The 17,513-nt window shown below is 32.7% G+C and overlaps 1 protein-coding gene and 1 long non-coding RNA gene across 2 annotated transcripts; one reads left to right on the top strand and one right to left on the bottom strand.

Annotated features, from left to right (window-relative positions):
- Positions 1-1,252: 1,252 nt before the first annotated feature.
- LOC126811009 (palmitoyltransferase ZDHHC6) lies at positions 1,253-12,650 on the bottom strand. The gene is made up of 10 exons (XM_050536473.2): positions 12,531-12,650; positions 11,520-11,780; positions 10,995-11,086; positions 10,413-10,569; positions 8,625-8,756; positions 8,075-8,128; positions 7,445-7,609; positions 5,955-6,142; positions 3,680-3,705; positions 1,253-3,549 (listed from the first exon to the last, which is right to left on the bottom strand). Exons 2-10 carry the CDS (start codon positions 11,763-11,765, stop codon positions 3,449-3,451), a joined length of 1,161 nt encoding a protein of 386 aa, XP_050392430.1. The 5' UTR covers positions 11,766-11,780; positions 12,531-12,650; the 3' UTR covers positions 1,253-3,448.
- A 435-nt stretch (positions 12,651-13,085) lies between these two features.
- Positions 13,086-17,091, top strand: LOC126811010 (uncharacterized). Its single transcript, XR_007675351.2, has 3 exons — positions 13,086-13,317; positions 15,205-15,288; positions 17,035-17,091. It is a non-coding gene; the product is annotated as an uncharacterized LOC126811010 (long non-coding RNA).
- The last annotated feature ends 422 nt before the right edge of the window (positions 17,092-17,513 follow it).

Genomic DNA, 17,513 nt, shown 5'->3' with positions numbered 1-17,513 from the left:
TATGGGCGTGATTTTAGCGATATACATATGTAGAATAACTGGTCAGTACCATATTATAAAAGTTGAATCTCAAACAGGAATATCAGCCCAAAAATGGTTCCATTCCGTTCAGTATTTTATACCGATATGATGAACTGAAATTCCATCAATCTATCCTGTTCACCGCCACCTTTAAGTTTAGCGAAATCTAATTGATGGGCCTGTTTTAATACGACTGGATCCAAACTGGGATCTAGGGTTGATATTATTAATTTGTTTTTCTTAATTAAATCTGAGTGCATATTAGCGTGGATTAAGCCGTGAGAAATATGTTATTTCCGAAAATTCACGCATAAAGTAATAAATTATGTAGGCCTATGTTTGATATTAAATTTTTGCAAAATTATTACAGTTCCTGATATTATACTAAAATACTGTTTGATTCATTATTACATAAACTACCAAATGAATTGATTTGTAAATTTAATTGATTAATTAGTTCCTTAGAACGATAACCATTCTGGCTAATTATCAGATTGATCACAGATTAAATATTTTTTGATGATATATCTAACACTTCACTGTGAATCAGCTGGAGATATTGACTGAATTAACGTTAAGACCAGTATACCATAGAATAAAGTTAATCGTTCTCTTCTTTAATACACATGTGGCAGCAACGTGTCATAGATTCTACTTGAATTAAAACACACCTTGCGATATTGCCTTGTTTCAAAGCGGATGAAAGGCCTACCCAGTGACTCAAAGGAGTCAACCCGGTTAGATTTAAGTCAAAAGAAAGAGTTAAATGGACTTCATCTCGTGTTTTCTTTTTCAAATGGAACAAGATCTGTACGGTTAAATATCGTTTCAAAATAAAATGAGGTCGACGATTTGTTAATAAGTCTTAGTTTCATAATCTTCTTAAAATCAATGTCTCGACATTAGTTCTAGAGGGAGAGAGGGGGGGGGGGAATAAACGTCCATTCGACACAAACTAGGTCATTTAGGGACTAACATACGGTTCAATTATAGTTCAAATGTCGCTTGCATGTAGGGATCTTTGGCAGTGGGAGGGTTTCTTGCCAGACCCGAGATCTCTCTATATGAGATCCAGGTGTAATTCGCCACAATCTTGATGAAATTACAATTGTCTTGTTTTTAAACGTACATGCTTTAACATTGTTTTGATAATCCATCCACAAATAAAGCACAAGCATTCCCCTATAGGTTCTGCGTTTATCAAATACATTTCACATACAAAACTACAAAATCTAGTTCCCAAAGTTATTTTATCCCAAAAGACATTTTTACATTACAAGTTTGAACATATCCAATTTTCAAGATGCAGTATGCAAGAGCAGGTCCCTCTTTAGGCCTTAAATGTTATATAAATTATTAATTAGACATTATTTAACTTGCCAAGACCATAATCAACTCTTGAGGCCATCGGATGCTCTAGATTTACAAACAACAGATTTAATCATGATTGACGTTTAATGATTTAATTAAAAAATGGATAGTCAAGACTTTGTTTACAATCGTAACAAGGGAAACAATGAAAATCAAGACTCCACTATTCTCCAAACAGCCCTAACATCACTCAGAATGAAGTAATGTGACTGAAATTTTGAAGATATTCTCTTTTCATTATCTAGCAAGCTTTTTATCTTACATGATGCATCTTTAAAAAGAAATGGATATGTTCTGTTGTACACAAGAGGTCCCAGCTTAAAATTCATCTATACAGTGCGAGTACATTACAGGTGCATAGAAATATATAGAGGGAAGCTTTCACACACTTTCAACCCACTTGATTATGTTTAATTATCACATAATCCAATGTTTGTTACTAACAGTTAACCAAATTTAATTATAATAATTTGTTTCCAAAATTTGAACAGGTTCTAAATTATAATATAGAAATCCTCCAAATAAATTGGTTTTAAAATACCTGGTAATGGTGCTACTGAGAAAAATGAAAAATTATTCACATGACCAGACCATAATCAATTCTCTACACCATAGGATGGTCATGATTTTAAATGGATTTAAACACCATCGCCATTTAATAATTTTATTTCAAAATGGATAATTGACACTTTTTTATTATGGAAACAATGGTAGAAATGAAAATCAAGACGAAATAACTTCGCACAGAATAAATTAATTTGACTGCAATTTTCAATATATTCCTTTTTCATTATCTATATATAGCGAGAATTGTCAGCTCTTTATCTTAATCTTATACAATGCAATGCATCATTAAGAAATAAGCCAAAATAATAATAAAAAAAATATTTTAAATAAATAGAACATACATGTAGTTTAAAGATACATTATGGAAGATTAGATAAAGAGATTGCAGTTCTCACTATAATAGTTAAAAACTAAATAATGTAAAGGGAATATGCTGAAAATTTCAGTCAACTTGTTTCACTCATAAGCCAAGAAAACCTTTAAAATCACTCTTGCATAATGCATGTTTAATAAGTTTAATTTCTCAAACATTTTCTTCATAGATGTTTATGTACATTGCATTGTGTAACATATAAAACTATATATATATATACCAGTATGGACAATGGACAAAAGCTTGGTCGTGATGTACTTCATAAAAAATATAGACTATATCATATACATATAAATAATTTATCATAACAAAATTCAACATAAAAACTATAGAAAAGTAGAATTTATCTATAATTGTATAAAATATTGTAAAACAAGAAATTAATGTGCTAAATACCATATTATACAGGGTATAATAATAAGTCCAAACATGGTAGTTTACAATTTATCCATACATAAATTAAAGCAGTGTACACGACAAATGCTTTTCAATGTCATTCCAATCTTGTATAAAGTGGCAGGGCATATTGTAGTCTATAATGGTACTGACTACTGATATACATAAATATAATTATAAATGGCTCATGATGTAAAATAATAAGATGTTTTAAAAAGGCTAACGTGAGTAATATTCAAAGGGTGTATTTGAACCAGTTTTTATTTCAAAATGCCTGATAAATATGAGACAATAAACATATTGTCTTTATCTTGTATATGGCAATAATATGGCAATGCCACTATCACATCAATATTACAAAAATAGAAAGTACTCATTGACAACATCCTGGTCCTGTACAAAGTTGAATTTATAAAACAAGCTACCATCATCCTTATGTAAGTTAATGTGGAATATAAGGTAAGTCTAGACTTCGGCAGGAAAAAGGTTTGACTTATAGATATACCCCGCAAAAAAGGTATGTTCTATCGTCATTTACAGTTATCTTAGTACAAATTTCTCATCTGTGACAATGTCAAATTAAATTTATCTACTTCTGTTAAAGATTGAAAGAAAAGCTTTCTGCCAACAATGGCTATATTAACGGGCCACCTTCCATTCAATTTGTATTAATTTCATGACACATTAATTTCTTGATTTACAGTAAACTACATGCATACATTAATCATCTTTCTTATCACTTTCTGATATGTCATTTCCTATTATCTCCCTTGCACACCGTCTTGGAAACCACCCACGTATTCTCTTTTTATTGCCATTATCTGAAATACAAAATTAATAAACCAAATTCATTTTGAAAATATACATCAACATCAATAAATAATTGGTTATCGGCTCATCTTACAAAATATCTTATCTAGTATTCTTACATATTTTAAAATAAAATATTACCTAATTTTGTTCCATAAAGCCAGTGTCTAAAAAATAAACAAAAATTCCAAATAAATTTTCTACAATACAAAATTACAAAAAATTCATGTAGATTGAAGCGCATTTATTTTTTCAAATTTAAGTTCCAAATATTGAAAATAAAATGGTAACTTTCAATCGTAAAAGAAATTTAAACAATATTAACTTTTAAAGAGTTAATACCAGCAGATAAAATCAGTACATTTACATCCATTTCCTCTTACTGATACTAATACCAAAATAATAATAACACTAGAACTGCGATGCAGTAATGACGGGTTTCACCGGTGCCACTTTACCCTAAACATGTTACTTCCCGTACCAATGAAACCATTAAACAGGTTTCCACATAAGCATTGCACACATCAAATAAAATGGACGCCGAATCAACAAAATCCAGCAATATCAATTCATTTTATACATTTGTTACATGTAAGTGTACTGTACTTCCGGTGATAATGAAAATGTTCAATTACTTTTATGAAATCAGAAATGACATAGGGCATCACATGGTGAAAATTGTATGTAAATCGAATAACAATTGCCACTTTTATAGACCAAAAACCTTGAAAAGTGACTTGTAGAAAATCGCCTATTTCTCTGCAACCGTACAAGTTAGAAACCATTTTCTGGTATCTGTATGATCGTATGGGTTCAATCTATTTGCTGATTGGAATCAAATATCATAATTTTAAAAACAATACAAATAAGACTCATTTGAAAAAAATATCTGTTTTGAAGGCTAAAAATACAGTTTTTGCCAAAATGACGTTACTTCCGGTGATAATGAAAATGTTAAATTAGTTCTATGAAATCATAAATGACACAAGATATCATATGGTGAAAATTTTATGAAAATCGAATAATAACTGACACTTTTATAGACCAAAAACCTTGAAAAGTGACTTAAGGAAAATCGCCCATTTCTCTGCAACCGTACAAGTTAGAAACCATTTTGTGGTATCTGTATGATCGTATGGGTTCAATCTATTTGATCAATAGAATCAAATATCATAATTTGAAAAAAATAACAAATACGAATCATTTGAATAAAATATTGTTTTTTGAAGGCTAAAATTTAAGTTTTGAGCAAATGACGTCATTTCCGGTGGCAGCGCAAGGGGTAAAATGGTTTGACATAGTCCACTATGGCATTAGGCATCCAATGGCGAAAGAAAATTGAAAATCGAATAATAATTGATTCTTTTACAGCCAAAATTACGTGAAAAGTGACTCATGCAAAATTGCCTATTTCTCGGCAACTGCTTATATTACAAACTAATTTTCACATACATTCTCTTCGTATGGATTATAGCTACAAGTTTATAAAAGTTACGTAAAAATATTTTAAAATCTGAAAAGCCTGAATGAGTTGTAAATAGGTCAATTTTACGCTTTTTTTCACCTCTTAATCCAATTTGCTAGAAAATGAAAAAGAAATTAAAAAAACTGCTTCCGACATTTTTTGCGCCTTTAAAGGACACACTCTTTGAGTCATATAATTTTTCAAAAAAATAATATTTGTTTTCAAAAAATGGTACCTAACTGTCAAAATTGTAGTTTTTGGTAAAATTATGCCACTTCCGGTGCCGACAGATAACACTTTTGGTAATAAAAAAAATGACAATTGAGACAACGAAGCATATGAACTTTGTTTTATACAAATCGAACAATAAAAAATTAAGCTAGGACTGAAAAACTGAATTAGCCAATGGAGGCCAAGGAAAATTACTGAGACAAAAAATTTTAACATTTTTGCGCAAGTCAGATGACTCTTTAATTCTGTGCACAACACGAGTAAAAAATATTCATCAATAAAAAAGTTTTTTGTAAAATTTTAAATTTCCGAAATTTGGCGCCTAATATCTTCGAATTTTTGCTGAAAATCAAAAATCGAAAGTAGCGCAGCTATGTGCCCTGTCTCCAGCTATGCCAAAATGTATCGAAAGTTAAAATCCCATGATTATTGTTAAAATTACCGCAATATTTGTAAAAACGATAACTTCGGTGATTTCGGACATTTCGCATTGTCGCAGAACGTTCAAAATAGCTTTATCCTCTAAGTCACACCCACTTTCCCAGTAAAACCGAAGAAATCGTAACGATGCGACAAGTAGTTGCTGAGATCTACTCAAAACAAAAGAAGAATAATAATAATAATAATAATAAGAATAATAATTTTAACAAAAACAATAGTGTTTCACACAAGCTTCGCAGTGTGAAACCCTAATTAATGTAAATATAAAACTAAACCTACTTTTTCCAGCGTGTTACAAGAACCTTATTTCCTGTTAGAACTGGTATTCGTGGTTCATCTGTACAGGGTATACAGTACATAACTTTACAACCTTTAGTTATAGGAAATAATGAGCCACCATAATCTGATATTATTGTATATTCTACTGTTCTTTCACGTTTTTCAGCTTTCTGATGTATTTGTTCAATCTGTAATAAAATATAATAATAATATCGTCATTTATAAAGTGTGTTAATACTGAAAAAACAGTTTCTAAGGCGTTGTTGGTTGTTATATTCACTCATTATTTACAGATCAGCAATCTGATTAGAACGCAGATCCTAATTCGTTTGGTTTTTTATAGTTCAAAATTTCGTTTATTTGTCTTTACTACACTAGGATCTGAAAGAGTTGTTATATAATCCGCGTTTTGGTTGATGTGAGGGGTTCGCCAATGAAATGGTCTGTTGCAGCAAGTTCTTGGAACTGTGGGTATTCCACTAGAAACATCAACGCTGATTGGATAATAAAATTATGTCTGACCTCACACTAAAACTGGTCAGATCTTCATGCAGTAAAGGCCATTGAAAGAATAAAAAAAATGAAACATATTTTAATCAGATTGACAGATCAGGGTTTTGAAACAAGAATGTTTTGAGTTGAGATTTAAAATGGCCCACAGACGGTAATTGTTTCATTGACTGTGTTAGTCTATTCCATAGAAAAGGACCAGCATAAGAAAAGGCACGTTTTCCAAGTTGTAAGTTAATAGCTGGAGATTTTAGAAGATGTTTCTTTCTGAGAACAGAGATTTCTGCTGGTAGCATAGGGTTCTACAAGACTTTTTATATAAGATGGGGCTTGGCCATTTAACGCTTTGAAGACGAAGAGGAGTAACTTGAATTTAATTCTTTGTTGAATTGGGAGCCAAAGTAAAGATTGCAATACCGGGAAGGTGGGTTCATATTTTCTAGTTTTAGTGAGGAGTCAAGCTGCTGAATTTTGGACGTGTTGTAATTTGATAATCAGATAGTTTGGTAAGCCGAACAGTAAACCATTGTGGTAATCTAGTTTAGTTGAGATGAATGTGTAAATATTCATGATTATTTTTATATAAAACAAACCAACAGTACCATTAACTACTTTCACATTTATCCATTTATAAAGCTTTGAGCAATCAAACTGTTTAGAATAGAATCAAAGTTATTGTATTCTAATGTCATAACATACACTTTATTGAACTCATTCAAGACATTCACCTATTGAAAACCTACACCAAATTTAAACCTCTACATCTACAGACAGATGAACAAATCCATGTAGCATGTAAATATTATAAAAAAAAACTATTTTTTTCATTCTTTTAAAGCTTGCAAAATTTTCTTGCTATACAATATATTGGTAATATTTAAAATACTATCAGTAAGCGACAAACTTATTATTAAGTACACCTAATTTGTAGTAAAAGCACAATCCGATTGTGTTTTGAAATTCATGTGGTGAACACTTACTGTAAATGTAAACTGATCACAACCATCTACGACCTGCCATGTTATTCCATCAGATTTTGGACGACCAGTGAAAGTAAAAACTTGTCGTAGATTCTCTTTCCAACCTAAATTATAGGGGTATATAAACTCTTCTTCTTCATCTTCACCTCGTAATCTATCTTCAGCCTAGTAAAAAGAACAATCGACATAGATATAACATTTTTCACTGTATCCACCTATTAAACAAGGCATTAACCTAATATTCACCTACACCAATTAGCAGAGAGTTATTGTGTCTCAAAAATGTGACTGACAGATGGACAAACCATTTTAATAGTCCTAGTCCCCTGCTTTCTTCGAAAGGCGGGCCCAATAAAAAGATCCTCATTGGTTAGAGCAGGTTCACATATCCTGTGGTAAGGTAGGGGGCAACTCGATTGTATTCGGAGTAAGCCAAAATGCTCAATGTAGACAACATTGGTACTGATCCATTGTTATCAGTAAATTGAATGGAAACCATTGCTTTTTAAAGATACTTTGTAGATGATAATTTTGTGAACTACTCTATGGACATGAGAGATGGAAGGAGCAGTATTTAAAAAAACAGTTATCTCCCTTATTTAAAAGCTAAAAGGAAAATAATCAGCTCACCTTTTCAATGATCCAATTTTCTATACCCGTTTCATTCTTCCACACACTTTTAAACTTTAAAAAAAATTATCAATCTATCAATTAATATCAGAAAAAAATATATTGTCACCAATAATGTTTAAGGATGTGCAAGCAAATTGTTAATACATATATAATTTGTAAACAAAATTAGAAATGGTATATAACTTGACCACAATCACACTAGTAGCCTGATGAAACTGGAGGTTCTAGAAAGTGAAGGCCTGTTAGAACTGTAAAATTATGATTTCAGAAGATATTTTCTTACTTTTACTAGACAAGAAGAAGAGATGAGACAGTAATTAATTTTAATAACTTTTGGATGTTTTGGATTAGGCCCTTGTCTATTCGATTAGAATAATATTCTTGACTATTGACAATAAAACTTTGTCTTGAAGATGTTCTTACTTTTAAAATTTTGTTCTTTGGAGGTTTTCTTATGGGTCTACTTGACTATTATTTTTACATTAATTTCATATAATTCATTGTATCTTATTATATCAAGGATTGAGTTTAACATGGTAATATTTACCTGTATATAAAATAACATTCCTACAGCTATAACAACACCTATTGCTAACCCAATAGCAAACATAGTACATATAAAACCTACTATACCCAATTCTACTAATGGTTCCTCACGTCTATAATATAAATACCAATGCTGCAACATAAGGTAACAACTTATTAACTAATTTGACGTAAAGAAACAAAAGGTAACAAATTTACTTTCCGACGTTACACATTCCATAGTTTTATCAGCTTAAATAGTAATGTAAATACGGTAATAAAGAAAATGAAACTTATCAAAACAATTTATTAGTCCACAAAAGAAAAAATATTCTGGTTCTCAGATACTACCATGTCATTAAATAAACATAGAAACACCAAATAATTTTTTGCATCATAAAGTCTAGCATTATCATTCCAAAATATATCCAAAGCAGCAATAGAACTGTTGTTCTCTCCATCAAATATGTATGTTTTCACCTCAAAATAGTCACAAAATGTCACCAACTTGTTGTTATTTATAACAATCAAGGGACATAAGTAGTTATGTCCCTTGATTTCATGGCTTATATATTGTACAATTACATAACTTTAATAATTCCGATTAATCGCGAGAACTTATGGTTTTTAAGCTTTTAACGTTATTTTATCTGGATTATCGCCCTTATTATTGTGATTTTTTATCACCTTCTAAGATATGACGTCATTCTCAGTCAGCAGACGGCTGTCCCTCGAGACAGTCTACATTTCCTACTTGCTTCTTTGTATTCAGTTTTGTTTTTGTTTTTTGTGACGATGGAACATGTACCCTATGTGTATTGAATACTGAAGCGTTTCTTTATTGAATTTAAGAGTTTAGACTACTTTTTTATACATTTCACCCATGTGGTTACTTGTATAGTTGAATTTTACTATATATTCATCTTTCGTGTAGCATATTGCAGATCATGACTCATGCTGGCATTACACAATGGGTTCTTTGGGTTGTATTCCTAATTGTTTTCAAATTTGAGTGAAGTCTGTGTCACTACAGACCCGGGACTGTACAGTCCAGTGGACGCTTACAGCTAGCCCCCGGATCCATTCATTTTTTTTGAATTGTCTGTATGTTTGTGTTTTCCTGAGTATGATGTCCTGTCTGTGTATTTGTTTTTGTGTAAATTTTGTGTGGTGCAGTCCCCCTGCACTTACTAATAGAATTGGTTGGTGTTGCAGAGTTGTTATTATTTGGGTTAAGGCAGTTTTTTTCTTATCTTTAGAGCAAAAGTACATTGTGGTTGACTTATTTCGTCTAATAAGTAAAATAATATGTACCTGATCAGAGATAATAATTGTGTAGCAATAATATTTTCAGTAAATTGATAGTGAAATAAAACATCAATCAGTCAAGCATGTAATTGGTAGTTGAAATATAATTAACCGGATGTTGACACAGTGCTTGACTGGATGAGGGCGTGGCCTGCCTCTATTCTTATATTCCGTAATCAGTTGCCATGTTTATTCTATAAACTGAAAACAGTTTAGGGCATTAATTTTTTTTTATTGAATTGTTTTTGTAGTTTTGTAATCGGAGTTCAGCTTTAAATTCGAAAAGATAGCTAGAATTTTGACGAGAAAAAAACCCAAAAAAAAACCACCCTCCCGCTTCAACTTTTTACAAACGATTGTCTGAGAACCAGAATATTTTTTTTTGTGCGGCCTTAACCATTGTTTTCTAAAGATACAGAATACACTTAATATACTTTTTGAAATTACTTATCAGTTCTAACAGTCATTATGTAATGTAAATAATAAAGAAATTAAAACTTACAAAATTAAGTGCTCTATATATAGATGGAATGAGTATAAATATGGCATGAATACACCCACATGGTGCAAAAAATAAAAACCAAATAAAACTGCAATGATTTAAATGACCGCAACAAGTGTTGATCCATGGGCAATGATGATCCATTTTCATAACACATCTGAAATCAAAAACAAACTTTTGTTAGATCTACAGTGCTTGATGTTCTATTTTGTTTTTACGGCATCTGCATGTAGACATGACTTAGGCCAGGGATGAGTCACACATTACACCTCATGACAATAATAATCTAATATTACAGAATAATGTGTTTTTTCGGTAGACCAGCGTAGGAAAATAATGTTTTATCTCTGTTAGAATCTTTCTTAATTTAATCTTTTAAAGTCATATAGTACTTCTGAGGTTGTATGGATAATATTTGGCAGACCACTTGATCCTGATTTTAATCTTTCCAATACTAAAAAATATATAAGAAAATGTCGGTGAACTATCAAACTGTTCCACACTGATGATGCCACAATATTCTGGCCAAGTGAAAATCTACCACAGATCAGTTTGGTGAACTATACATAAAACATTTCATACCTTTCACATTTTCTACAATGATGTGATCTTGGGGTCTTATATCCTTCACAAACTTGACAATACTGTAGTTTATCACAATCTGATTCATTCTCCTAAAATAAACAAACAGATAAAACTTCACAAAATATAAAATGTCCACTTGTCAGTGGTGAGAGAAAGAGAGAAATGGGGTTTAATATCCACCCCACTTGTACTTAAAGGGCTTTAGCTGTGGGAGAACACCAGAGGACACTGAGAAAACCAATGAGGTTGGACAGGTGACCCTACTCTTTGTAACATACAATGGTGGGCTTGAAACCATGCCTTTTGACTCAATGGCAGACCTTATGATCTAAAGTGTGCATATTAGAACAACGCCCCCTCTTCCCCAACCCCCACCACACCAACATCCAAGACCCAGCCCCCACTTGTCAATGAGTATGTAGTAAATGCTTACCACATGCTTTCGCCTATTCTCCCTTTAATATTTGAAACTAATATTTTTTAAAAGTTAAATACATTGTTATACTTAATATCCACACTTACTGGTTTATAACCATAAGGCACAAATCCTGGACCTAACAATGCTGCTCTAAAATAATTGTAGAAAGTCAGTCCAACCCATATCAAAAATACCAGTAGATTTATACAACCCCCTATAGATGTTATTGGCCACCACATCAAATCACACACCACTGTCATCCATGCAATTATTATAATAACTGAAAGAGCTAACATTGGTCCCCAATGGAAAATTTGCCTCCATGTTCCAACATGTCTACTTCTAGACATTCTACCAGTCTGTCACTAAAATAAAAATAATAAAATCAGAAAACGGCCAAAAATTTGTTCTTAACAAAATACAATCAGAATTTACAGGGTAGTATTAATTGTGGGAGGTTATGATACTGCCATACATGCCATGGACTACAATCTTACCAGTTTTTCATTTTTCAAAACATACATTTGGAGCAATATAGGCTGATTGGTGCTGACGTGCCATTAAACACCATTTCATTCATTCTTTATTCAGCTGGGTATGGCCATGCGGAGTATGAGGTGGCGTGCCAAAATCTCAAGAAATTGTAGGCCTACATGTAATTATTCCACTGTCTGTTAAAATATTTCCAATTGCAATCCACTTAGAAAAAAGTTATTCTTATTAATCTTATTCATAAATTATCTGGTCTCTCACAACAGGACTCCATAATGCCAATAATGTATAGAATTATATAGAGAATATGGATCAGAGAGACTTTTGTGATGCATCTACGTAATGCTAGACACTATAATATTATAGACTTAGTTAGAATTAGTATTGTTAATTGAATCCCCTGATATAATACTAGTGGTACTTCAGAAATTGAATTAAATTGGAAAACGAGATTTGAGAAAATATTAACATCCATGTGATATAGAACTAGAAGAAGGGAAATACAGATGTCAGATTCAAGATTGTCATTTCTGCATTTCACCATTTTTTCAAAGTTCATATCTCTCTTGTAGTGTGATAAAGACTTAGATATAACTAAAATTAATTATAAGTAACTGACTCACATGCAGATATCCCCGTACACGATCTTTCTTAATCAGAGAAAATTAATATTATCTTTAGAGAATAAAAATCAAACATTTTTCAATTAGCCTACAAAATACTTTTTCGTGTCTCTTTCAGCCTTGACCTTTCAAAATTATTATCTCCCCTTTATGCTTCTGACTCGTCCACACTCAAATTAGAACACAGATTCGTCCTCCTGGTTATTGTTATGTCGTCCACAATTTTACTAAAAGTTGGCTCGAACAGACACGTTCTATTTCCAAACTAGTTTATATTATAAAATACTCTCTATTGCTGATTGAAGGGAGCCTATAATTTACGACAATTTAAATTTTGTGTTGTCATGAACAAGATTCTCATGTAACCCAAAGCCTAAAGGGGAATAGACGAATTCAAAGGCGTCTTTTGTTAGCCGTATGTATGAGAAGCATTGATCAGTGGACGACTTAACTAGACTTTTCGTGTGGGCAAGTTTCAATGTGGACGAGTTAACTTACATTCGTGGTGAGAAGATTTCGTTTCATTGTGGCGGGTCTGGATTTGCAAGACTACAAAAGGGAAATCCAAGAAAAAAAAGCACCGAGCCTGCGCAATGACTTCAATGGTGTAGAAAGAAGGAATTTTATTATCATTATCAATTCAGGAAACTACATTATGCAGGAACCCAAACAAACATTTTAGTACGAAACATGTCCGGTTCTAGCCGAACACCAAAGACCAATAGTGATCACATTCGAAAAACTCTGTTTCAAACCCCAGTTCTCGAAAACATGCGTTATGCTTCTAGTAAGTGCGGCTACTTTCATTTTTGTTTTGGTCAGAAACACGAAAAATGAGATTTACACTTTTCTACACTTATGCCATGTGTGTTATGTATGAGGGAAATTTTGTACAACAGCGGAATCTCTGACTACTCTTCATTGTTTTGTTTTTTTGTTTGTTTTTTTTTACGCCTGTCCGCTGACCGTTCCTTCCTATTCCGTATTCGTTCCCTATAAATATATGTAGCTGCAATATGAAAATACCCCTCTTCCCCACCTCTGTTCTAAGGCTATTTTGGAATCCTTAATGACTATTTTTCACCTTGATTCTTCATTGTTTGACAAACGGAATCTAGACTCAGACTCGGACTCGGAAGCCCAGAGGGGCGAACCTAGACGAACAAAAAGGTACCAATATCTGACCATGTACTAGTACATATACTAACCTGGGATGTACAGAAATGGGCGTCTGTCTGGATCCCAGTCCCTAGGTGTGCATCCCAGGTTAGTATGTAGATGCTTAGGTCAGATATTGGTACATGTACCTCATTCGTCTAGGTTTGACCCTCTGGGCTCCCGTTCTAGATTCCTTTTGGTGAACAAAGAAGAATCAAGGTGAAAAATAGTTGGCAAGGATATTTGCAAAAGGAACATACTGCTCTTCCCCACCTCTGTTCTAAGACTATTTTGGCATCCTTACCAACTATTTATCGCCATGATTATTCTTTGTTTGCCAAAAGGAAACATTTCTCGCCACAGCTGACACAAATTTATAATAATTCAACACTTTTATCAAGTAACTTCAGCGATTTTATGTACGTTATTAGCTAAAAAGCACCACTCATGGACCTTATTTTACTTTTAGAGCCATGTCTATGAGTGTGCAATACTGACTGCACCAATTTCCACGATTCCAAGAAAGGGCCCTTGAATCGGAGAAAAGGGCCCCGTTTACATCATTGGAAGAGCCCCTGTGCATTTGTCTTATAGTAAGGAAGATGCTTCACCACACCGTTCATCAGTGCCGTTATGTGCAGGCCAAGTTTTCATTTGTCTTCTATGTTCAACACACCGCATTGGGTGCATGGGTAGTGCTCTGAAATCGACGTCCAGGTATTCGTTAATGTTTGTTGTGATTATAATATTGGAGCTAGTTGATAGTCCAGCAGAACTATGGCTGAACCTGGAAATTGTATACAAAGTTTTTTTTATGATTGATTTTAGTAGCCTAGGGTGTCCTCTTTCAGAATATGCCAGGTGAACGTAGGTCACCCTGGAGCGTTTTGAGAAATATCAACTTGATATTCATATATGTACATTTGTTTACTATATGTACTTCTGTTGTCTGTGTTTAAGCCTGTGGATGATATTGATCTTGAGGCAGTCATCAAAGCTTGTAAGAAACTCATGTGAAATACATGTATGTTGCATGTACATTATCTCATATTTAGTGGTGAGGTATTTTATGGGTCATTTTTGTTTCCAAGGAGTGAGTTATTAACCATTGCAACACCACTCACCAATTGAAGTCCTCTACCTTTATTTCCCTTACTTATATAGTACACTGCATCTTCGTTAGTCCAGATTGTGCAGAAGGTGGGTTTTTATTGACACTGAATTCATTGGTTCCAGTTTCAATCTACACCCACAAGAAAGTGTTTTTAATCTCATCTACCGCGATCCAATTTTCAAAATTCACCTCTGTTGGACGATCGCTTATAATTAACTATTACAAAGTGTAAAAACCCATACAGTGTTAAAAGTTTTTTCTTTCCAAATTTGATGCAATTGATTAGGTAAACGTAATATGGAAATTCAGATGTTATCTGTAGTTATTGCCCCCAAAATTTGATGTTGGGTGTATGATCCTGTGATATAATAAATAGTTGATTATGATTATTTTTTGTTGTAGATAATACTAATAAAATTTTAAATATAATGAGTAAATTGCAAGTAGAGAGAGACACTGAAATATTTATTAAAGAAGGTGTAAAAGGTAAGTACATATTTTAATATCCATGAGAAAAGAGAAAGTGATTTTGTTTATTGGTTATATTTACTAGTTATACGTTTTGAAATAACTTTGTAGCAATAAGGGTTTTTTTTTATAAGAAATTTAGTTTGTATTTTTCACTTACTTGTAATAATAAGTACACGATTCTTGGCTCAGCTTACTGTACTCAAGTCTTAAATTTTAGATTTAATTGCCTATATTCCACAGAAAGAGATAGAAACCAATCTTTAAAAATAGGTTTATTTAGTATGGCAGCAAATCTAGCAATGAAGGCTTCCCCTGATATACAAACCAAATCCCCTTGTCAGTAATGCAGGACGGAGGGCCTGACAAGGACAGCTGTGTAGTCCTTCGGATGAGACGGAAAACCGAGGTCCCTTGTATACATTGGAATGCACGTAAAAGATCCCTTGGCAGTTGCAATTTGATAAAGAGTAGGTGACAGTGCCGCTGCCCGGGCAAAATTTCCCTCATAGCACACTGTATGGCGTATGGCCATCTTCATTAGCCCAGCATAGGAGCAGTACAGTAGGGCGTTAAACCCCATTTCATTTCCTTTAGTTAAGTGATTTATCATCCAGTATACCAGATAAAAACAAAATCTCAGTTATTCCTTAACCCTTTAATACCCAGCTATTAGATATGCACACCTACATGATATACATATTATTATAAACCCTATGGAATATTTTAATTATTTACTGTTATAATATGAATTATCACTTATTCCCTGTTAAATAAAAATCTGTCACCGGGTGCAGCTGTACAACTTAAGGACCCTGGCCTCAAGTGCCTGGGATCAACTCTACACTTTCTGAAATGTCAATAAAAGCTCTGGAATGATTTCAATTTAAAAAAAATAAACAGTAAGCAAAACATCGGAAATAAGTGGTGGGGACACAGTATATCATGTCCTCACCACTAAAAATATTGGTGGGGACGCGTCCCGCTGTCCCCACCGGGATCTGCGCCCATGGCATTTTGGTTTTTTATTAGGTTGTTTGTGAACAATTTCACATTCTTTCATTTGTAATTTATTTGAATGAGTTTCATCTATTTTTTTGATATTATATAATAATAATGTTGAGAATTCCAGATTTGGATTGTAATACCTTTTCAATACTCTTGGACATAATATTTTCTGAACATGCCATGGACATTTGGGAGATATTCTCTTTTGAAAATTTGTAATACCATTGATTTGAGAAGCTTTCATTTTAGAAAATTTAGGGATCATGTAGTTTAATATCTTTTTTTGGGTTAGACTACCAGTTTAAAATATTTATCAGTATATAACTGTTTAATGCATGAATAAAATATCTTTTGGTTTAAGCAGCCAAAAATTAATTTCCAGCAGATTATGGACACCAGTTTGCTTAAACTAAAGGTTACATTTTTGACTGGGAATCTTAGCCCTGGGTCAAGAATATGTTAGAATCGTGAAAATCACATTCATGGAATTATTAATTTAAAATACACATAAGTGCCAGGTATAACCCCCAACATTAATTGTGTAGCAAGTTTAGATGTATTTAACACTTATTTTTCATTGGAATCCGCCTCTGCTGTGCTCTAGATTGCCCATGTGCCTGATGGTGGCCATCTAATGAGGTTGCCTTGCATGTGTTTTTTATTCAAACTAGAATCATTCTCAAATTGTAAAACTATATTATAACTGATTTAAGTATGACACTGAAGTCAGTATTATTTTTGTCAATAATTTTACAGAAGCACACGAAGGAAGATTAAAGGAGTTGAAAGAATTAGTAAAAACATTAGAAGACGATGATTGGAGATATCCACCTGTTGAAAAGTTACTTGGCATTCAGTAAAATATAGTAAAATAGTACATTTTATCTGTATGTTTTGTGAAGGATAAATAAAATCATGGATAGTACAACAAGTTTATACACCATAGTCAGCCGTATTGTCTATATGTGGGGATGCTGGATTATGAAGCAGTAAATTTGTTGGCATTACATGTACAAATGGTGGTAAATAGAAATTGAATAGATTGTAAATAGGACAAATGTTAAACTTAAAGTAAATGAGGTTTGTTGCGTCAAGATGTGGAAATAGAGTTTGTAATAAGCGAACACTATCATATCATTCAAAACACTGTACCAGTACATAGCCAAACATCATATATAATTTCAATCATATTAATTATCTACAATATCAGTCGTGGTTGGATTGTAATAAAGAAT

This window comes from Patella vulgata, chromosome 2, assembly GCF_932274485.2.
Source record: "Patella vulgata chromosome 2, xgPatVulg1.2, whole genome shotgun sequence".
Taxonomy (NCBI): Eukaryota; Metazoa; Mollusca; class Gastropoda; family Patellidae; genus Patella; species Patella vulgata.
This window is presented reverse-complemented; position numbering and strand designations above follow the sequence as displayed.